This window comes from Purpureocillium lilacinum (assembly GCF_023168085.1).
Source record: "Purpureocillium lilacinum CBS 284.36 DNA, scaffold_3, whole genome shotgun sequence".
NCBI classification, from domain to species: Eukaryota; Fungi; Ascomycota; class Sordariomycetes; order Hypocreales; family Ophiocordycipitaceae; genus Purpureocillium; species Purpureocillium lilacinum.
In genome coordinates, this window is record NW_027072113.1 from 1,368,120 (window position 1) to 1,391,203 (window position 23,084).

Sequence of the window (23,084 nt, forward strand, 5' to 3'; positions counted from 1 at the left end):
GGAGGATACCAAGCTATCGCCAGCGCAGTTTAGGAGAAAGGTACAGAATCGTGCTGCGTACGTGACTCCGCTCCTGATTGCACGTGATACGCTTGGGCTGGTTGAGCGACGTCCAAGCAGCCCAGCGAGGAGCGCACAATGTTCCTTTATGCCTAAGTTTGCTGAGAGACGTTTAAATTCTAGCCAAAAAGCCTTCCGTGAGAGAAAGCAGAATCATGTCAGAGACCTCGAAGCCAAGCTGGCCAATCTCAAGGTCACTCAGCAGGACGCGCAGGCTGAGAATGAGCGTCTCAAACATGACCTCCGGAAGCTGTCATTCGAGATAGAGCTTTTCCGGGCAACATCTGCTAGCATGAACACCAACTTTGACTTACGTTGCTTGAAGCCCATCGGAATGACGTGCGCGGCATATAACCACCCCCCCTCCCCCCGCTTCAACTGTACTGTTCTTCAGCGGCGCAAGGATAGGTCCACAACTTTGAGGAGGGCAACCGGGGCCCGACGGCAGCAATTGATCGGGGTCGGCGCTGCTTGGGATTATATTGTCTCCCACGATCTTTTTGAACGTGGCCTAGTCGATCTAGGCCGGGTCACGGTTCTTCTGAGGCATTCTGCTCGCAATGGCCCACATGGCCCCGTTTTCGATGTTACGGACGTTGTCAACGCGATCGAGCAGAGCGCCGGGAGTATCTCTGATAACTTGCTATAGTCAGCTTCTGCGCCGACATTTGTGGATAGTGTGAAAACCGAGGTCGACGAATTCGAGGCGAATCTCTCGGTGGTCACTCAAGCAGAACACCGGGTCCGCGCAAGTCTTGGGCATCAGAATGCTCGAAGTGACCCAACCGACATTGTGGATGTAAGTGGATCAACGGAGAGTGGCAAAAAGGAGACCCAGATGTGTGGGCTGCTCTTACTGAGGATAAGACTCCATGCGCGGGGAAGGGCAGAGAGAGCACAGGAAGGGGCATGGTCTGTCAGGAACCCTGGGATGAAGTGAGGAAAGGACGGCAGGTCGAGAGCGATGAATTATCAACCTCATTTTAGTTCTAAGGCGAGTTCCAAGGTTGAGGGCCGAATGTGCTTCTTGTGCGTCGCGGGCCGTCATCTGATTTTGCCTGTTCGCTCCAGCCACCTTGCTCAAGCTTGTCAGTGGCGAATAGCCGCCGCGCGAGGAAGGCTGCTGAAGTAGCTCTCCTGCCATGTTACATATAGATTGTACAAGGCCTTGCCGTCGCCTGGCCGTATTAGTGAAACTCAGGTCAAAACCAACGTGGGGCGAGAGAGTTGTAACAGTCATATCGCTGTCACTGAGCACTCTAAAACAATTAAAACAAGTCGTCCTAGGGACACAACGTCCTTCGCGGCATCCGTAGTGACTGGTTCAACCTGCCTCCAGGTTGCCTTCAGCAAACAGGCCCACATTGTGAACTGTGACTGGTATTGACCTGCCTCTCTCGGCTTGCGATTTTCTTGAATATCTGTCGATGGCAAGGCTGCGGTCTGCTTAGGACGCACAGGACCAGATTTAACTGGCTCAAGGCACTATCATCGAATATAGACTCTGGAACTACCTAGAGTAGCTCGTCCGAGCTTCCCGATGCACTCTGCTCGATGGCGTTGACTATGTCCTCCAACTCAAAAACGGGACCGCGGCTGCCACTATGGGCACGGTACTGAAGTAGCTCCCTCACTTTGGCTACATTAACGACCCCACGCTTGAATAGGTCGTGAGAGACAATGAAATCCCAGGCTGGGCCCACTTCAAGCAACTTGTGCTGGGGCGCCGCGGTTGCTCCGCACCAAGAGACAGGCTTGAATTGGTATTGCTGAGATGCATGAGGGCCACAGTTGTCATGGTCGTGCCGTAGGAGTGTCGGGGGGCTGCATGATCCGAGGCTGCCATTAATTATGGCGGGTACTGCCCTCAACGCTTCTATTTCTGTCGACATTTTCTGAATTTTGAGCTTGAGGCGCTCATTCTCCGTCAATAAATTCTGCTGGGCGACCTGGAGACTCTCCAATTCTGCTTCAAGGGCCTTCACGTGCTGCTCCTTCCTCAGACGGAAGGCTCTTTGGCTGTGGCATTCAGACAGCTGTTAGCGGTCTATGAGCTGGCATAGGTCGCTCTTACGTGAGATACAGAAGTTGGGTCACTTACGCAGCCCGATTCTGCGCCTTCCTCTTGAATTTTGCCGTCAAGGTCTTGCCACCATCGTCGGCGGTATTTTTGGCAGCCTTGGAGCCACTGGCGCCCGTCTCGCCATTGCGTGCGGCTGCTAGGGTGATATGCCTCGAGAGAACTGTTTGAAGCTGTTCCTCTTGCTTGTTTTCCTGGAAGTGATCTGAATAAGGATGCGCGGAGCCGATTGTGTGATGCAGAGGGGTTTGGTTCTGAGCAATGAGGCTGTAGTTGTGGGCGCTACCGAAGTCGATGGTGGTATCGAACGCATGGAAGAGCTCGGCAGCGGGCGTCCAATCGAGGCGAACCTGAAAGGGACGAAAAGGATCAGAAGAGCTCGGCAAGCAAGTAGGCACGACTCTGGAGCTTGCCAGAGCGGTGATGTACGTGACCATTGCGAAGGTTGGGGTAATGCAGGGTGACTGGAGCTATTAATAGCTATAGAGCGATATTCGCTCAAGGAGGCGACTTTGTGGCCATGCAATGAGCATGTGATAGCAGAGCTGTTGTGATTCAAAGGTAGTACGAGGCGAGAATATCACATACAGGAGACGAGGTGTAGCTGTAGCCAATCGACTGTGCTGACTGGAATATCAGAGGACATACAGGCTCCTCGTGCTGGGGAGGCTGCGTATTGGCTAAAGGGTATTGGGGCGCACCAGGCATGACGTGCAGGTCTCATTAACACTTCAACCGACGCTGTATGGCCGTCCTGCTGTGCCGCTATTTGTGGCACAGTGTCCGCGCGAGCGACGGAGCAGCGAAGTTGAATTCAGATCGGACGGTAAGGCGAAATGAAAAGGCAGGCAAGAAATCGGCATGAGGCGTCGAAATGGGTGCACGGTTATCGTGTCAGGTTGCCGTGTAGGCTGGCGCTGTGTCCTCTTGATTCTCCAAAACGGCGGCGTCGCCCAAGCCAGCGGTGGAGCGGGATGGCGGGATTGAATGCTGGGAGTCTGGGACACAATAACGGGCTAGTGGGTACAAACAACGTGGGAACGGTCCAGACCAGACCCCCAAGGTATCCTAGAGCCGCCAATAGAGGCAGGGAAGGTCACCCCGGCTAATCTTGGATGAGATGTTGCCGGCAGGCAACGGTTGGGCAACGATTAGGGTGGCCCACACTTATTGTTCTTGAACGAGGTGAGACTCAATGGTTGAATCAACCATTGTCGGCCATCTCATTGAGGCTCGAACCAAGTAATGATCATTGCATCTGCAACAGGCCAGCTTAACGATAATACGAAAATTGTTGCCAAGTTGCATCCTGTCCTGCCCCAATGACCATTAGGATGCGCGATTCCAGCGAGAAATGTGTGATGTAGAGAGTTACGCCCAGGACAGGATGTCGGTGCGACCAGGCCACTGGCTAAGAAAGCTGCATGTGTTACTACAAGTCCAATTGGATAATTTTGGCGTTGAGGGTTAAGTGTACCCGCACTCGTGCGGGTACAGCTTCCAAGCACTGCTAGGAGAACGTTTCAGCATTAGTTGTCGCTTGCCATAGGCTACCTCAGGCCACAGCGAGCTTAAATTCTGCATATGCTTAATTGGAAACCCTTTGGATTGAGCTGTCCGTGTTACCCACCCACTGCCTGGGTGGCGGTCAACAATCGAAGCACAAGCACGCGGCGCCAACTCTGAACGGAGTGCGTTGCCTCTTGGGCACGAGTGCTGGGCGCGAGTGTCCCACCGTGGTGGTAAGGCCCACCATTTTAGACTCGCGCGCAAAGCCTCGCTCAAACTCACTATCTGGGGCCTCGATGTTGCACAACCGGCATCGCCAAGAGCACTGCATGCCGAAGCTCGGGCCTCCGGCAGCCAGACCGCCAAAAGCCTGGCTAAGCGGCCGCCCACATCTCTGCAGCGTTGTTTAGCAGTGCCAAAGTCCAATGTGGGGTCCCAACCCAGATATCTGCCGGCGCACGCCTGTCATCCCTTTAACCTGTTTTGGAGACATTTGGCGACCCAATGAAACGGGGCTTACCGGATATTCACCGGCCACTAGCGCAGAGTCTGTAGAACATGATCGTTGGTATCAGACAGTTGGCTTCCCCAAGGATCACAGCTGGCGACGTAGTAATTGATGAGAATTATTTTGAAGAGCTAGATGTAGGTGCACGACAGTGTGCCACCTGTTTATACGTAAAAGGAAAATTTGCTTTGGGCTGTTGCACGGCACATGTGCATAATTAACTGACTGATGACCGGGAGAAGGTCTCCAGTGTGAATTTGGACAACGAAAGACTCTTCCATTTTCCATCCAAGGTTGGTAATCTGTACGATCCGGTTGAAGTGGGCATCTGAGACATGGCAGGCAGAATCCAAGGCGCCTGAAACTATCGCCATCGACGGCGGGCAGCAAGTGCTGTTAACGTTCACTGGAATGAGCCGCTTAACATTGACATCGGAGTTTCCGGGACGGTGGATAGGGGCAGTATTGAGAGTGAAGAGGATTAGCGATTTAGGGAGCCTTATGCAAGTCCGCACTGGAGGGGTAACCGCTGGTATGGTTCCGTCGAATTACGACGTGGAATCCTGATGCACGAGATCCGGCCACCATCGCCAATATTAATGGCGAGGAGCTCACCAGTCTCAGGGCGCATACAAACAATGCTATCGAATGAAGTAACCACGAGCACATCAAAAGATCAGAATAGACCTCACTGAACCAAGTCGACCTGAGCTTAGAGACGGCCACCAATGCAGACATGAAAGATCTAGGAGCTTACAGAGCGCTGAGAATACTACATTGGCAAGGGGGTCGCAGTGCGCACGGTGACCCAGCACTTACTAGCACACATAGTATTCACTCGAACCTATGATATTGAGCGCTTTGATGAAGACAAAGAAGGCCTTCTGTAGGATAATGTATCTGTCTCAATTGAGTTCGTTGACAACTAGCTGAGCGACTGCAACGAGTGTTTTGGGGGTAAGGAGAAAGGCAGATGTAAGAAAGAAGGGCATGAAGATGAGAGAATGGAACGCCATTTCTTGAGCAGAGCTCCGGAGCCGGCGTAGCTCGGTCGGGCACGTCGCGGACATCCATACATGCCCAACGGGTTACCTAGATACCGCAACGCCCCAATTCCGCTATCGGCAACTCGGCGTCTTCCGCTTGAGATTTGAATTCAGACTACTTCAGTCCCTAGCACCGTTGCGGTGTACATTTGCGATTGCGCGCTCCAGTGGGATGTTAGCGGGAATGTCGAGGCTTAGATTGAGGAAGTGCTTCGCAATCGTCTGCACCTCCTGCAAGACCCTTTTCCCCCTTGGCCATATGTTCGCAAATCTCTTCAAGACACCCATAAACAACCTGATGCGCTCCCGAGCGATGTGCAATCTTTCGCGGTCAACAGGAGATTTGCATAGTGACAGCTGGGCAATGGTAATAGTGGCTATCATAGAGATCGTGAAAGGCGAATAAATTGCCATATTTTCAGGCATAGTCAGCAACTCGACCATCCTCTCTACAGCGCTTACCACCTTAAGATTGTTGAACTTGTCGTCGTGGGGATGCGTCCTCTGCAAAGATTCGAGTGATCCAGACGATTTGAATACCAAAGCATTATCAGGACTATTTTTCAGGCCAGTAGGCAATTGTCCATAAGCGCGAAGCGTGTATCTAAATGCAGGTTAACCGACGCTCAACTTTACATTGAGCAGACTGCCGGTCAAAAGTGCTGCAGTCAGCCCTGGCATGAACTTACGTATGTCGCAAGGCGTGGCCCATGAAAAGCATAGCATCCCACCGACCGTCATCCCTTAGCACGTGGCATTTGGCTCTCGGCAGCAACGAGGCCCACGCGGCAATACACGTATCCACATTGGCATGGGATTCTCTTGCATTCGCGTCTGGTCGTTGCGAGGCGCTGTATGTCTGCACATCAAGGCTCCGGTGAAGTCCAATGACGTGGGCGTAAGAAGAAAATCCAGCACCTGCGTCGGACGTGAATTCACGAACATCGTAATCGTCAAGCGTTTTTGAATCGGGGATATCCTGACGAATTAGTCGGCGTTCTAGGCTGCTCGGAATAAATTGGAGGGACAAACCCCAGTGTCGTATTCAGACTCTTCGCAGGGGAGATCCACCGTCGCGGTTAAATGTCGTCGACTTGTGTGGAGGTAAGATCTGTGAGTGCTGCCAGCAATGTGCAAATCGGTGGTATAGATTTGCCACCATGTACGTCTCCAGCTTTCAGCGAAGACACTATCACCTCCGCTATTGTCCGTCGCGTACTGCTTTTTGTGCATTCCAATAGCAACAGCGTTATAGACAGCCATTTGGAGCAGCTGCTCGGACAATTTGATGTTATCGCACCAAAAACTGGCAGTGCAATACAAGATCAGTGCTTGAACTGCATAACCACTCGTCCACGGCAGTGTCTGAGCCATGACAACTCTTAACTGCCTTTCGACAACCTCAGATGATATTGACGAGTACAGTGAGCCAATGAAATTCATGACAGAGAGTAACATCTCTACCCCAGGGATCCTGACGTCCAGCCTGCCACAGAGAAATTGAAAGGGCAGGACACACGGGTGCGCATGATGAAAATGTTCGTAGTAAAGCTCTATCAGCTGCGGCGAATAGAGCGTTGTTGTAGGTGAATTAAGTATGTTTTCCTGGACGCCAGACCAACTACTGGTCCTGTAATCGCCTTGATCTGCTTCGTACAGAGAACGTTTGATGAGGTTGGCAGCTTGGCTGGACCGTGTTGAAGTCATAGCCCTGCCACCGCCCCGGGATGGTGAATAATTGCATTCACCTCCAATTTTATGGCATCTGTCAATATCAAGCCGCTCATTCACGTAGACCGTTACCAGCACTGCTGCCTACTATCGGTGGCGATAGCTTCAGGCAACCTGGCTTCTGCCTGTCGTGTCTCAGATGCCTGCCTCAATCGGCAGAGGTATAAAATACCGACTACAGTCAATCGTTAGAAGAATCAAGAGTCTTTTGTTGCCCAATTCGCTGGGGACCTTCTGCCCGGTCGTCAGTTAGTCATGCACACGTGCAGTGCGACAGCATCGCCCACAGGTTGGTGTGTTGCTGTCACATCGAATATGGCGGCTGCGGCACGATACGCAGGCAATTGGCCTTCGCCCCGCGTTCCTCGCCGAAAGCCGGGGACTCAGCGTTTGCATGGCAGACGGATGTGAGGGATTTGCAACGGAACCTTCTCGTTAGATTGGCTCGTTGGGCTGAAAGTGTATGAGCTTTGGAAGTCGATACGAGTTCATTGAAAGACGTGGGAAGATCTGTTGTATTTGTCACAGGCTAGATGCGATGGATCGGCGCATTAATTAAAAGCCTCGCAACTGTAGACTGACGCTAGGCGTGTTGATCTAGTGTCAGGCTGAATTGGGAAGCTCGACCGATCGATACAACAGGAGGTCACCGAAGCATCATATGACAAAGCTTGCGTCGAGATCGAGTAAGCGCGGTCGTGGATTTGATGAAGGCGCGAGTGCCTATTGCTACCCTCATCTGGCGTATACCTATTAAAGATAGGTTGCTTGGTCTGTTTAGGACGCGGAGTAACCTTTCACCCGCTAGTCCATCGACGTACGAAAAGGTGGATCAGCACGACAGGAAGCAGTGCTAATTTTCCGGCCATCCTCTCCCTCATACCCCGTCCTTTGTCAAGAGCCTGATTACAAAGCGGGACACAGCATTGGCGCCGCTGACAGATCAACGAACAGTTCACACATCTAGCCAACATCAAGTAATACCGTACCGATGCATGCGACAGGTTTTGTTTGGGCGTGCTCAGATGTCAAAACACTGCGGTGCTTGGCGATGCCTAAATAAAGTTTGCTTGCGGCTTCTGGTCCCTAGTCCATACCTTGCGCTTGGCGTGCGCGTTGGCTTGTCACATGCCATTTCACCGTGCCCAGCAGCCGCTTCCTATTCTGAAGTCGGCTGCCTGCCGTCAGACGCACGGTGTCAGCATTGCTAGACTCTAGTCCGGTGCTCCGGTGCTGGTGACTATGAAAGTCCAGATTATCTTGGCCATGACGCTTGAGGTTTTTATTGGTCTCTCGGTGAGATCGTTTAAGGATTAGTGATGTCCTCGTCCTCTTCAACCACTAGTAGTTTGACGCCAACGTGCGACCATTCTGTGCCAGACCCCTGACGGCACTCGCGAAGGAACGTACGGTCCTTTCGTCACCGACACTGATTAATCATGCCCGCTTGAGTTTCTTGAGAATTGTGTAGTTATACTCCTCGTCACGCTGGTTCTGTGCCTAGAATAGCGGTGTGTCCGGTACTAATGGTCTCTGTTGCGACGCGCGCGGCGCGCCTCCCATCACTGCCCTCGACGGCGCCCTCACCGTCAGCAATCTGTCCAGGGAGTTGGTAACCTCAAATGCAAAGGCTTCTCTGCGGTATGAGACGTCCTTGCTGGAGCATGCTTGCTTTCGAGAAAACGGGATTGACCATCGACCCTGGTAGGACCCAGCTTGGTGGTCATTCCATTAATTCATTTCATTGCCTTGCCCACAATGAAGTGATCATTATCTAGGGCAAGACATGAATGAAATAATTGAAAATGATCATTATCAATCATTAGGTTTCATTTCATTCATTATTAATGAATGATGCGCCACTCTGTTCAACTATGGCCATGGCACCTGACATGAGCTCGCATGCCAGCTCAGATCCCGTTGATCTGGTAATACTCATAGGTCGCCTAAACGTGCCCACTTAGCCCTTGCGTCTCAAAGGCAGCTCCACCATTGTGCCGTATTGGTCTCTCATCGATATCCGGCGATCCTTGTGTTGGACGGATGCTTCTAGAAGGTTCTGTGACGCTGTCGACATTTGCCAGCTTCGTCTATATGAGACGCAGCCTTCCACTCCTTTCTGTAGCTAGAGATGAACAAGTTCATTCACTCTTTTCCAGTCTGTGTGTGCAGAAAACACCTTGCAATGCTGTCGTTGCCTCTACTACGAGAAAATCTAGGGCATCGCATGGTGCACGGACCCGTTTCTGTGTCATTCAGTGACCAACAGACGCGAATGCGTACAGCACGACGAGGTTCTCAGAGTCACCTCCTCCATCAGTGCACTTTCGGGTGTGGACGAGGAGTAGTATGAATTTGCTATCTCAAGTGTATGTTACAGCTTGAGCAGTAAACAGGAAAAGACGAATGACGCAGGTCTCTGATCTCCAACCTCCTCCTCAGTAATCAGTTGACTTAAAGATTGAGTCCCACTGATCCAGAAGGGTCAGAGTAGCGCCACATTGTTCTCTGATAACCCCCACGCAGTCGCTACCAAGAACAAGGCGCGGAGGCAGTTCCCTGCCTTGGGCAACCCCAGTTCTGGTCAACACATCGACACAGACCTCAGCTCCCTTCTCCACATCGCCAGGCTGGTTGCCATCCGTCGACTTCAAGGCCATGCGGAGTTGACCAGATGGAGTTGACTCGTCGTCATAGGCGTCAATCCTGTTCGCGGCCGACACGCGAGCACCAGGGTTAAGGAAGCCCGTGCGGAAGTACCCCGGCTCAATCACAATAACATCGATTAAGAAAGGCTTGAGCTCGGGACGCAGTGACTGAGCCAAGGAAGATGCACAACTTTTGGTCATTGCATAGACGGCATAGCTTGCGCCGCCTTGCCAAGAGCCCAGACTGCCGAACGTAACAACATTTGATCTTCTGCCATTGGAACCTAAGGTTTGTACCCGCAGGAAGGGCAAAAATGCCCGGATCGTATTCATGGTCCCGTAAACATTGGTGTTGAAATTGGCATGGACTCCTTCTGGTGTAGCCTCTTCCACGGCAGCTTCCAGCATATAGCCTGCAGCGTTGACAAGGTAGTCCACGCGTAGATACTTGGAATTGACCAACCTAGCCACGGCTTCAATCTCCGGAACCGCTGCTGTGACATCAAACGCGAGCGTGTCTGCTCCGGCATCCTGTAAATCTTTGATCTTGTCAGGATTGCGAGCAGTAGCGACAACAACATGGCCGCGGCGCAAGGCCGAGAGCGCAATCTCGTGTCCAAAGCCAGAGCTTGCGCCTGTGATGAACCAAACTGGTGTTGGGGAAGCCATTGCTCGGGTGGTGCGAAAAGATTGGTGTAGATGGCCGTTGCTTGGAAGATGTTGGGCTGTGCGCAATGCGCATGGTAGACAAATTATCTCTACTCATTTCGCGGGAAATTAGGTTGATATATGCATCACGGGATGTGACCGACCAGACTGTTCTAAGGAGTGTGGTGGTAACCATCTTCACACCACCTTTGTCTCCAATGTTCACGCCATCAACAACTGGCCGCGCCGCCTCGATACGAGAGAGCTATTGATGTATCTCCATGATTCAGCAGTTTCCGCCACAGTGGGCACCTGGCTGCACCACTTCGTGCCTTAGCTTGCTCTAGGCGTCTAGAATTTCAAATCCGACGAGATAAAGGATGAAAGCTTGCTGGACCTAATTGGGGCACCAGAGCTTCGAAGTTAGTTTCCCGTATTAGATTGGCTCCAGTAGGAAACATGATTGGCGGTAAAATGTGAGCTCGGCTGGAACAATAGCGCCGTGATTGGCGGTTGGGGCGTACGGTAGAACCCCGAATCCCCTGGTCGCCCCCAAACCATAGGAACTTGATCCCAAGGAACCGATCGTGGTTCGGGTGGTGCATTAATCCTTGCTCGAGATCAGACTCGACGATCCTGTGGGCTGGCGCAGCCCTCTTCCCGCCTTGACGGACGTGGGTGGAGGTCGGGTACGGAGGCGAGTAGGGCGCTAGAGCCTGGTTGGTCATCTGGACCATTTGGACCAGGGAACTCCTGGTGGGGCGGATGGGCGGGGGCGTGAGGGGTACTTGTAAAATATGACCTGCTTGTGCTGTCATCGGCCTCCTTCGCAGAAACCTGACGTTTCGGGCTGGTCCGATTTTACCTGAAGGTGCATAACACGGGAAATCAACATGGTTGGAGTGGCAGGGCGATCCAGAGCTTGCTCGACCTGCCGCGGGAGGAAAGTCAGAGTATGTGTCTCACTACTCACCATGCATGCACAGTAGACGCTCACGTTGGGTCGACACTAGTGCGACGAGGCGAAGCCGCAATGCAATCGTTGCGTGAGATCCGGGCGGCAATGTGGCGGCTACTGGCGCTCGCGAGTTTTCCTGAATCAGTTTGCCGAGACACAGGTGCTGCCGCCGCGTACATTGGCGGATGACACGAGGCGGGCAGGCAGAGATATGCGATGGACAGTGTACTGCGCCCCCGACAACCACACCGGGTCAACAATGCCCAAGTCGCCTGGCATCCATCAGGTGCAGCAACAACAGCTCATATCGCGCTTCATACAGGGGTTCTGTCCGCCGATGGATCCGACTTTGCGGCCCTGCGAGCGAATTCATCACTACTGGGTTCACTGCCTGCCAAGCATTCATGGCAGGGCTCGTGTTCTCGACGCAGCAATCATGACGCTCTGTGGTGGTTTCCTCGGACGTGTCATGAATGATGTGGCTCTGCAGCAATGGGCCATGACCATGTGTGGTGAGGCGCTAAGGAACCTCTCTACAATTATTGCTGTCCCCAATCTTTGTGCGAGTGACAATGTGCTGGCGGCCGTTATGTGTCTTGGGATGGCTGAGGTGAGTAAAATCCCAGGGCAAGCGAAGTACCTTAGGCGCTAACCACGACTGAAAAAGGTGTACTCAGTGCAGACACAACCTGCAGTCGCCGTCGGCTGGGACAGCCACAACAAAGCGGGTTGCGAGCTCCTCGTGTCTCGCGGCCGAAATATTCTGCGAAGCGAGCTCGCCCGAGGGCTGCTCCTGCGCTTCCGTGTTACCGGGGTATGGACGCAACTTGTGTACGAAGCGTCAGCCTTGCTAAAGCCTGGAAACGAGCTCCATGCCACTGTCGGCAGGAGAAAGCCGTTTCCTTTCGCGAATCCGGAGCTGCGGCAGCTATCCAAGGCGGCTAACCAGAACTACTACGACATCCTTATGGACACAATGGTGGATATTCCCGGGCTTCTGCATGACCTCAACAACACGCGCCAAGCAGATGCTGGCAAAGAGAGAGAGTTCAGGAAAGGCCTTGAAGACATCCTGGCGCGCAGTAAAGCGATTGCTGCTGAACTAAGGGGATGGCTGGCAGACGTTGTCACGCAGAACAGCTCAGCCTGGTACTGCGTAGATGGACCCCCACGTTCAGGTGCGCCAACATTTTCGGGCACATTCCGTTTTCAGAATCTTCTGGCTGCTCAGGCCATGGTCCATTTTTGGGCTGGACTGGTCATCCTCGCTAGATGCCTCGCCATGTGTGAAGACATGAGCAAAGGCATTACATACCTCGACAATGACGTGCATTGCGCTTGCAAAGAGTTGTTTAAGTGTTCGCCTTGGCATAAGTCCTCCGAGAATGCGCCGATCGGGATGGCATGGAAGCCTACAACTCTCGGTTTACATTTCGCTGACATGATATGCTCGGCAGCAAGTTATTTCACGTCAGCGGACAGAGGCATATCGGGACCTATCATTCTCCTGTTTCCCCTTTGGATAGCCAAGGATATGTACGCAAACATGACAGATGATTTGTCTAGACGCAAGGAGGTCTTCTGCATTTGCATTTTCCGGGAATTTGCCTCCCGCGGCATGAAGATCTCTGATGCTTTAGTTCGTCTCTCCACGAAAACCCTTTAAAGGTTTATTGGGCATCTTTTCAGCGCAGTAGCATCCTAGAATGTACAAAAATAGATATAATAGCATTCTCTTAGAGAATGGCCAATTTTACAAACCTCCCCGCCACAAACATCATAGGCCTGCTATACACGTAGCCCTCTGCGGCCGATTGATCGTGCGTACGGTTGAGAAATCTGTGCTTATGTATCAAAAGTTCCGTTTTTGCCGCTCAAACATATCCCACAAGCCAAGGACAAACGTTACACATCTTCCATTCGACGACATTCAGCGCTTTTTGAACACACCCTCCCCACGGAGTAAAACCCATCAAGACGAATCCAGCAGGCGACTAAAACTTGCAAACCTACCCACTCGTTCTATTGTCGTCTACGTCGATATCCCATGACCTGCTCCCCAAGAGAACCGGGCCTATCAACCACTGGCTCTCCTCAACTCCAGGCAACCATAAAATGTGTCATACCGTCCATGGCTCCGATCCGATTTATTAATGGGTCTACGGTCTCTGCACTTCGGTGTTCTTGTGGGCATTGTTTATCAGCTGCGTTGGATTGGTTCGGGGGTGTGACTGCTTTGATTGTAGGCCCGGCGACGCCAAAAGCCGCCGAGCATCTAGTCAGACCCCAGGCATTCACAGCCGAACCGAGGGTTGATAGCCAGCGGACTTGGAGCCAATTGGTAATTTCATGGATGGGTATTCCATTAGACTGAAACCCCTCGCCGCGTGATTAGTTCGAGGAGCTTATTTTCGGTGGAATACTTCTACTTTAGGTTAATGAAGTGGATCCATACAAACCGGCTTGAACCCCATGCAAAAGTTCAAACCCTTGCCGAATGGGCAGCTTGTCATATAGCCCCCTCAAAGAGAACATTATTTGTTTCGTGACGCATCGAAGTCTCAAGGACGAATTCGACAACTGAAATACACGCCAGCTTATGCATGAGAAGAAATATTGACACCAAGCTCCTGCAACAAACAAACACTGCCCTCGACGCCGCGATACTGCCATCGCCATGAGCCAAACTGAGCGCCATGTTGCTATTGCTGGGGCTGGAATTGCGGTATGTGGCAGCTGGAGGTTGCCAGCGATTGTGTTATATCTCCTCTGAACTAACTGGCAGCACCAGGGCCTCAGTCTTGCTTTACAGTTGCAGCAAGTATCAGTCTCTTGCGTTGTATACGAATTACGAACCACCACGGTGAAGAACACTGGAGCTTTGATGCTTGCGCCAAATGCAATGCGCATCCTCGATGATATAGGATTGCTGGCTCGAATCCAAAAGCAGGGCTACAACTTCGATATAATTTACTTCAAAGACAGTGCTGGTCAGACAACCAGTCAGTTCCTTATGGGCAGCAAGTCTCGCTACGGTTACCACGCCATGAGAATACATCGGCACACGGTGGTTACTGAGCTCATAAATCTGGCCGCAGAAAGAGGCATACCCATACACTTCGAGAAGCAAATATCTCGTGTGCTGGAGGAGAACCAAAACGGCGTAACATTCCAGTTCGCCGATGGGTTGACAGGCCACGCGAAGCTGCTCATTGGGGCAGACGGTATTCATTCGAAAGTCCGAGACTACGTTTGTCCCGGCTACGGCCCAGTCTACTCAGGTCAGCTCGCTCTGAGCGCGGTGACGCAGCAACGAGTATCAGCACAAACAGAGGAGTCCATGAACTCTCTTCCTGCCATATTCCACGGGAGGAATGGCGCGCTTCTCATGCTGCCGCAGAGCTTCGACGGCAAGGAGATAGTTGTCGGCACCCAGCTGCGATATACCGAACAAACCAAAGAAGGGTGGGATTGTCTGGCTAATGATGGAGAACGATTATTCGATCTCCTGAAACAAGGCGTTGGGGAATGGAAAGATATTGTTCCCACGGCACTGGAGGGTATGCGGCACGAAGCTATCTCCATATGGCCTTACTATTCTCTCCCCAGTATTCCAAGCTGGATGTCCGAGGGCAACAGGGTCATTCTTGTTGGAGATGCAGCTCACGCAATTGCGCCAACGGCAGGACAAGGAGCATGCCAGGCCATCGAAGATGCGGCAACGTTGTCAATTCTGATCTCAAATGTTCCTTTGACTGAAGTAATGGCAAGCGGCCTAGAATTCTGGGAGAAGGTTCGAAGAGAAAGAATCGAAAGGGTAAAAGCACTAACCCTCCAATTAGGCAATAATAGGCTGCCACAAAAAGAGCGAGAGCAACTCCCGAAGGGTCACTACTGGAACTCAGGGGAGGTACCAGATCTTGTCTGGTTGTATGGACTCCATGTTGGAGAAACGTTTTCTCAGTTGTACATGCACCACATTCAACATCGAACTTAGGTGATCGAAAAGACATCTCGATATCTGCTCATCATGCTAGACAATACAATAACCCACAAAACGGTCTACTTGGTATTGGATTTAGTATTGGCTTCGCCTACCAGGAGCTCGACATGGCCGGCAGCTAAAGGCATAAATAGCTAACCCTGGGACGTAAAGAGCGCACTCCAACGAGATGGTCGTTAGTGGAACGTTGGGAAAACGCCAAGGTGTTAAAGTCAGTGATCTACTGGCCTATTTCTTGCGGAACGCGGCCAACAATGGCCCACTGCTCACGGGGCTTTTTTGGGTGGGCGAAGGGCGAGTAAACCTGTGCGGCTACTTACACTTATCGCCAGAGCAGGCTCCTCTCACGTTGCTCTATGCCAATATCAAGCCCCTCATTCATGTAGACCGTTGACAACATTGCTGCCTGCCAACGGTAACGATAGCTTCAGGGAATCCGGCTTCCACATGCCATGACTTTGATGCCTGCCTCGGCTGGGTCTGGCTGGTTCCCATCAGGCACTATTTGGCCCGGCCTCGATGGCTCAAGGGGGCCCGTGCAGTTTTAACAACCATAGAACTTGCGACAAGGCGTAACCCCTCGCCAGGGGCTAGCGGGGAGTTGCGCGTCCAATTCGTGGCGTTCATTGATGGTTACATTGACTCCAATAACAGGGCGCTTACCAAAAGGACGCGGTGGTAGACCGTGAAGAAGGCACTGCAATCTCCTCTACTTCGAGTTGTTGGCGGTGTGTTGCAGGCTCAGACGGCATTGGGCATCCTAAAAAAGAGGACAGTCAGCTAACAGGGAGTATTAATACCCTTGACCAAAAATAGAAAATGAACAGGAAATTTGAAGAGTGGCAAATTGTGCTATCGGAATCGTGCTCTCGGTGGAATGGTTCCTGTTTGCGTTAATCAAGTGGGGTGGCTGCTCTCAGTAAAACTCGCCATTGGTAAGATCTACGGAATACCTTAGCATGTGACCTGTGCGCACTAGTTGATAAACCCTGTCGTGCTCAGACAGATGCCTAACCACCTTGACCCTCATTACAAGCAACAGAGTGGGGGTCACCCTTCTGACAGACAGGGGCCTGCAGACGCAGCATGTATGAATGAAGAGAATCGTTCCATTGCACTACATCGCTCTTCGGCATGGGCACGTGCGTAATTCTCTCCCCGTACGATTTTGCAGCACCCACACGCTTGAGTGTTCTTTGGACGTCAGATCATCGAGTCACAGTTTTTCGGCCGTCTGTCTCGGAGAACATGCTGGCAGCACAGGAACTACCGGATTCCCAGCAAATGGACAGGCCAGCGCGCGAGTTTGCCCTGTCGCTTACGCCAGAAGAGAAGCAGTTGTTCGAGGCATCCAGGCTGGCAACTGCTCTTTTAGCTGAAGTTGCAGAGGCGGACCAAGCCCACGCGCAGGCGTCGACAACGAGGCGTCACTCTGCCGCCATACTTTTATTCGTTGCTGGAATCGAGCAGTACGGAAAATGCCTCGATGTTTTCGCAAATGCAAACGAGCTGCTCTGTCCGATATGGGGAGGCATTCGCGTTATACTTCACGTAAGTTCCAGAGCAACATCCAGACATGTTAAACGCCTCGAACCTGTGCATCTTGTGAGACTGACGCGGCTTGGGACTTGTCTAGTTAGCAAAGCAGTTTGGAGAGTATTTTGCCAAATTGACGGGTATGCTTGAGAGTATCGGAGAGATTCTCGATCGAATGCCGAGGTATGCACGGCTGTACCCGGACAATGCCAGACTACGACAAGGCTTGACCGAGATGTACCGAGCCGTCTTTGACTTTTGTGCACAAGCGAGAGATACCTTCCGTATAGGCACGTCGCGCTCAAAGACTTTGAGATGTTTCAAGGACGTTGTGACCGTCTCAGCCACCCTCCGCCTCGTGTGGAAACCTTTCGAGACGCAGTTCGGCGAGGTCCAGGAACGGATCAAGAAGGGTATAGAAGTTGTTTCTGTCGAGGCAGACCTTACTGAGCGGGAGATGACACGTCAAGAAACCCAAAAGATGGAGCTACGCGCACTTGCAACTGAGAAGAGTCAGAAAAATCTGGATGCATTTGAGGAACGTGACCGCATCGCCAAGGTGACCAGTTGGCTGTCACCGGCGAATGTGGCTGCTTCCCACAAGATAGCAACAGGCCTCCGGCATGCCGGTACCGGGTTTTGGTTTCTCGAGGGAGATACATTTCATGACTGGCTGAGTAAGGACAATTCCTTTCTGTGGCTCCATGCAATACGTAAGTCGTGCCCTGAAAAAGGCGATCACATCGCTCACCATCATACCATGCGCAGCGGGAGCCGGCAAGACGGTCCTTACGTCGACCGTTATCAACTACCTCCACGCAAATTTACAGACTCAAGATGTCGGTTTGTCATACTTCTACTGCGACTACAGGGACTCGCAGAAGCAGGAACCATCCACCATCCTCGGAACCATTCTGGCGTCCCTGGCAAGACAAAATCAGGCCGTCCTTTTGGAAATCGAGAGCTTCGTTCTCGGTCAGTACTACGATTGCTCTACACGCTCCGCTGATTTTGATGAGTTGCTCCACCACTTTGATACTTTTGTCGGGTCCCATTTTAGGAAAATTTTTGTCGTCATTGACGGCTTGGACGAAGCAGGCTCTGAAAACATCGCGTGTCTGACCCATGCGCTGAGAACATTGCACGAGCGTTGCCAGACGGTCAAAATACTGGTATCCAGCCGTAACGAGCTACCCATCGCGCGGGCATTTGACGGTCTTCCCTTCTTCTCCATCGACCAGTCGGATGTGGCCGGAGACATTACGAACTATATCACCTCAGAACTGAGGGGAAAGACTACGAGCCGCCAGCTCAAGCTGCGGGATCCCGGCCTGCAGGAAATTATCCGACAGAAGCTCGATGAGGGAGCCAACGGCATGTTTCAGTGGGCGACGTGCCAGATTGAGGCGCTCTGCAAGTTGAGGAACGACAAAGCCATCCGGGCGGCCCTGACAGATCTCCCAAAAACACTCCATGGCACATACTTTCGGATTTTGCGGCGCATCGAGAAGGAACATCCCGAGGATATATACATTGTACGCAAGATACTGGGCTGGTTGGTGTGCGGTGCACGCAGCTTGACCCTATCCGAACTCGCTGAGGCCATCTCGATCGATCCCTCCGAAGACAACGGTATGATGGATTTCGATGCCGTTGACAATGACCCCCGCGACATCTTGGAGATTCTGGGGGGGATGGTGACCGTTTCGACTGAAGGCTACATTTCACTCGCACATTTCTCGGTCAAGGAGTACCTTGTCTCTGAGGAAGTGAAGAGGACTCATCCCACTTTCTGGATCGGCTCCACAGATATTGAGGCTCGCCTTGCATCAGTTTGCCTGAGATATCTCTGCTACGACGATTTCGACGGGGAACTGTCTGGTGACGAAGAGCCGGTTGAGAAACCTTTGACAAGGTACAAATTCTTGGAATACGCTGCGCAAGCATGGCCAGTCCATGCACGGAAGAGCGAGCAGGTCACCGAGCCTGACGTGAAAGTTGCTGACCTTACCATGCGATTTCTCGATTCGGTGACCCATTTTGAAACGTGGACAGACGTATGCCACAGACGCAAATTCTTCAAGCACCTCACGCCTGACAAGTTTTATCCACTGTATCTTGCGGCATCTTTTGGCTTGAGTGCTGTCGCCAAGAAGCTCCTCAAAAAGGACCAGACTAGCGAGCGCCGGGAGCCTTTCAGAGCAGCAGTAGCAGGCGGACACGTAGAGATTGTCGATGCGCTACTGCACGAACAGGTAGAGATCGCCAGGGAGCTGGAGACGCAGACTTGCGTTTCAAACGATGACGACTTCAGCATCAACAATATCGCAGATGTAAGCGTTAGAGAGCCTCTGGATACTAACCAAGCTTTATACATCGCCGCCGCCAAGGGGCACAGAGATGTCCTAAACATCTTACTGGATCATGGCGCAGATGTCAACTCAACCTGCGGTAGAGAGGGGACTGCTCTTCAGATCGCTGCTTTGGAGGGCCGCATTGGCAGTGTTGAGGTCCTGTTGATCCGCGGAGCCAAGCACAAAGTCAAATCCAAGAGGTACGGTACTCCATTAGCAGCGGCGGCTGAGAAAGGTCACGAAACGACAGTCACGCTGCTTCTCACGGCTGGCGCCGATCCCAACGGTCTTGGAGGCTGGTACCAGTTGCCGCTCGTGTGCGCCATTGTCAGCAAGAACCTGGACATTGTACGAAGTCTGATCGAGAACGGAGCCGACGTCAATGCCAGGGGCGGCCGCCTAGGTTCACCGCTTATGGCTGCTGCGCATTATGGAATGACTGACCTCATAAGGGAGCTTGTGGACTACGGGGCTCGGGTGAATGATGAGGACGACAAGTCTAGCGATGCGCTCTACTTTGCCGCTCTCGCCGGCAGGCTCGATACGGTTCAACTGCTGCTTCAGCTCGGGGCCGATGTTAATGCGCTGGGCGGCAAGCATCGGCATGCCCTCGGAGCGGCGGCTGCAGAAGGACATCTCGACGTCGTTCATGCACTTCTGGATGCCGGAGCCGACGTTGAGTTCATCGATGAGCAATGGGGTAACGCCCTCTACCCAGCTGCGCAACGGGGTCATGTCGAGGTTGTACGGGTGTTAGTGCTCGCGGGCATGGATGCTGCGGTTGACGGCGGGGTGAAGGGCTCGCCGCTCTCTCTTGCGGCATCTACCGGCCAGAATGCGGTTATTCGCCTTCTTTATGAGTTGGGCCTTACATTCGGCGTTGGCGTAACCACACAGGCTCTTGTTGCTGCGGCACTGGGGGACCATGCGAGCACTGTGGAGCTCCTCATACAGAATGGGGCTGATCCTGAGCTTTATCTCATCATCAACAGCCGGCGAAGGGACAGTTCGTTTTCCACCCCTATGCAGGCTGCTGCATCTAAAGGCCACCTCGGGATTGTCACATTGTTGCTCGAACTCGGTGACAATGGCTTTGACACCTGCTACAGCGGCTCTTGGTATGGCACAGCTCTGATAGCGGCCATCGACACGGATTCCCGGTCCCTCGATATAGTGAGGACGTTGCTTGACGCCGGCGCTGATCCGAACCGAGTCACAAGCAGTGATTGCCACTGCTATGGGTTTCCTTTGCTATATGCCGTGCGCCGAGCGGACCGAGAGGTGGTGGAGCTGCTGCTCAATCGTGGTGCCCAAGTCAACCTCCGCCACGAGACCGTGTACACGGCACTCCAGGTGGCAGCGACGCACAAAGATGGTGATCTTGTCGACGTGCTGCTAGGACGCGGCGCCGACGTGAATATCGAAATTGAGCCCAAAAATTTGTGGGGGACTATCGCACATGGCTTGCAGGAGGGCGCAATCACTGCGCTCCAGACGGCCGTCTGGCACGGCCATGAAAACAACGTCCATCGACTGATAAACGCCGGGGCCAGTATATCCGTGTCAAATGAGCATGCGCCTTGGCAATCTGCTATGCAGATTGCCGCATACCGCGGCAACATCTTCATCCTGAGAGCGCTGCTACAGATGGGCTGCGATGTCAACGAGGTCGGGGGTTACCTAGGCTCCGCTCTGCAAGCTGCGGCCAGTCAAGGCCACTTGGAAGCTGTCAACATCTTACTTGAATCAGGAGCTGATGTGGAAGACACCAGCCGGGGTTGGTACCGCAGTCCACTTGTCGCAGCCAGCTCCTTGCGCGTCAGCGAGGAGCAGAAGGCCATCATTTACAAGCTCATCGATCACGGCGCCAATGTCAACGCAAAACTCGACTTGGAGCTCCCATATGTACTCCAACATGCAATCTGGGATCATTGGGACGATACGCGCGTCATGGAGCTGCTTCTCGAACAAGGGGCTGATCCCAATCTTGTTGGCGGCAAATATGGCACTGCACTCCAACTAGCAGCTTACACGAACGATCTTGCAGCCACGAAGATCTTAATCAGCTACGACGCGGATCCGAATGCGACTGGTGGCATGTTCCACACACCATTACAGGCTGCGTACACGAAGGGGGCCTACGATGTGATTAACGAACTATACGCTCGTGGTGCGCGGAACAATCAAGTCGGGGGGTTGGGAGGTAGCGTCATGGGGACGGGGCTCGGCATTAACGTCTCAGAATCGGTTATCGGCGCCTGCGCGACTCTAATCTCCCAGTTGGTAAGCCACTGCGGCTTTGACGTCAACCTCGCCTACGGTCCCTGGGGAAATGCGCTTCAAAATTGCATCATGGCTCGGCGGGAAGATGATACCTTCTACTACATCCTTAATGGCGGGGCCGACGTCAACAAAATTGGTGGGAGACTAGGCACTGCGTTGTGCGCTGCTGCATTCGTCGGAGACATGGTATATCTCGAATGCCTGCTGCAGAAGGGGGCGCAGGTCAACGTTGGAAACCACAACTACCCGAACGCGGCCTTTGGCGCTATCAAAGGCAGGAATTTTGCCGCATTGACGCGGCTGTTGGAAGAGAACGCAGACGTCATGTCGGCACAGGGAGGGACGTTTGGTACTGCGTTGCAACTGGCTGCGGCGGAAGCCCGCGGCAGCCTTGGGATTGTAAGAACTCTGATCAAGGCGGGCTCTTCAGTGAACACGTCGTCATGCGGGAGATATGGCAGTCCGCTTGGAGCCGCTGCAGCACGGGGCGATGACCGAACGATTCGCTACCTCCTCAACCGCGGGGCAGACGCCACAGCCAGGGGAGGCAAGTTCGGCAGTGTTCTACATGCGGCAGTCTTGCAATGCAGTGTTACAGTGGTTGAACTGCTGCTCAAGAAAGGCGCTGATGTGAACGTGCCTGGAGATCGATACGGGTTTGCCCTCCAAGCGGCAGCAGCAAGAGGTTCTGTTGCCATGGCCTTGCTTCTGCTGCGGTACGGCGCTCACGTCAATCGGCAAGGAGGCAAATACTCTACAGCATTACAAGCCGCATGCGCGAATGGTAGTCTGCAGCTTGTGCAGCTCCTAGTGGAACGCGGTGCTGATATCAACCTACATGGGGGTCTCTACAGGAGCCCCCTTCAAGCTGCGGCAGTCGCCCAACACGAACATATAGTCAAGTTTCTTCTGCAGAACGACGCTGTATGCGGTCCGATCGATCCCAAAATACCAGTTCGCATACAGAAACTCGAGGCAGCTGAAGAACTGCTCAAAACAACACGCGTGGATATGGAGGCGTCGCCGCTGACTCCTGACCTGGTGCGCAAAGCAGATGACGACAACGGCGATGACAAAGACGCCCATACCAGCAGAGGTCATCAGGTTAGCAAACTGATAGAGCCGCACTACTTGCCACTCAATGTCGAGTCCATTCCAGGGTTTGAGACGTGCTGGAGAAAGCCATCACGATGGAATGCCATGCGTAAGATAGTCACTGATGGCAATCTCAGAAGCAAGTCCACGGGAACATTCATACATCGAGGCGGCGGTCCTAATTAGTGATCGCCGATCGCTGAGGGCCGCCCAATCTTCTACTTTGTTGTTTGGCTGTCGTTGCGGTGTCGGCTTGCCCGGCTCCGTGCTTATCTATGTCCCATCGGGGACGTTGGCTAATGGCTACTAGTCCACGATACAAGGACTTCGTCAAATGCAGCTCAATTGGAACCCATGGTTTTCGACACGGCAGCCGCCAACCCCCCGGGCCGTGGAATAGGCAATTGCTAGACAGGCCGAACCACTTTGCTACGGAGGCCGCGCTACGGACGCCGTGTGGCTGAACTTCCAAATCGGGCAGTCCTGCATTCCATGCCACGCGCGCTGCCCCTTCCACCAGATGGGTGGCTTTCGTTCCGGTGCTTCTTACCAGCCATCCGTATGGAGTCGCTCAAGCAATCGAAATATTGTCGACTGCATTCTATCGTCATCGTACACAAATGCG

The 23,084-nt window shown here is 52.9% G+C and overlaps 3 protein-coding genes across 3 annotated transcripts; 1 reads left to right on the top strand and 2 right to left on the bottom strand.

Moving 5' to 3' along the window:
- Positions 1–2,157: 2,157 nt before the first annotated feature.
- On the bottom strand, positions 2,158–2,577 carry PLICBS_004116 (uncharacterized protein; the record flags this gene model as incomplete). Its single annotated transcript, XM_065600419.1, has 1 exon — positions 2,158–2,577. The coding sequence occupies one exon, from the start codon at positions 2,575–2,577 to the stop codon at positions 2,158–2,160; it is 420 nt and encodes a 139-aa protein (XP_065456491.1).
- Positions 2,578–9,372: 6,795 nt separating this feature from the next.
- On the bottom strand, positions 9,373–10,251 carry PLICBS_004117 (uncharacterized protein; the record flags this gene model as incomplete). The annotated part of the gene is made up of 1 exon (XM_065600420.1): positions 9,373–10,251. The coding sequence occupies one exon, from the start codon at positions 10,249–10,251 to the stop codon at positions 9,373–9,375; it is 879 nt and encodes a 292-aa protein (XP_065456492.1).
- A 6,224-nt stretch (positions 10,252–16,475) lies between these two features.
- PLICBS_004118 (uncharacterized protein) lies at positions 16,476–22,641 on the top strand (the record flags this gene model as incomplete). Its single annotated transcript, XM_065600421.1, has 5 exons — positions 16,476–16,742; positions 16,828–17,440; positions 17,496–21,763; positions 22,331–22,468; positions 22,597–22,641. The coding sequence occupies 5 exons, from the start codon at positions 16,476–16,478 to the stop codon at positions 22,639–22,641; spliced, it is 5,331 nt and encodes a 1,776-aa protein (XP_065456493.1).
- Between the last annotated feature and the right edge of the window lie 443 nt (positions 22,642–23,084).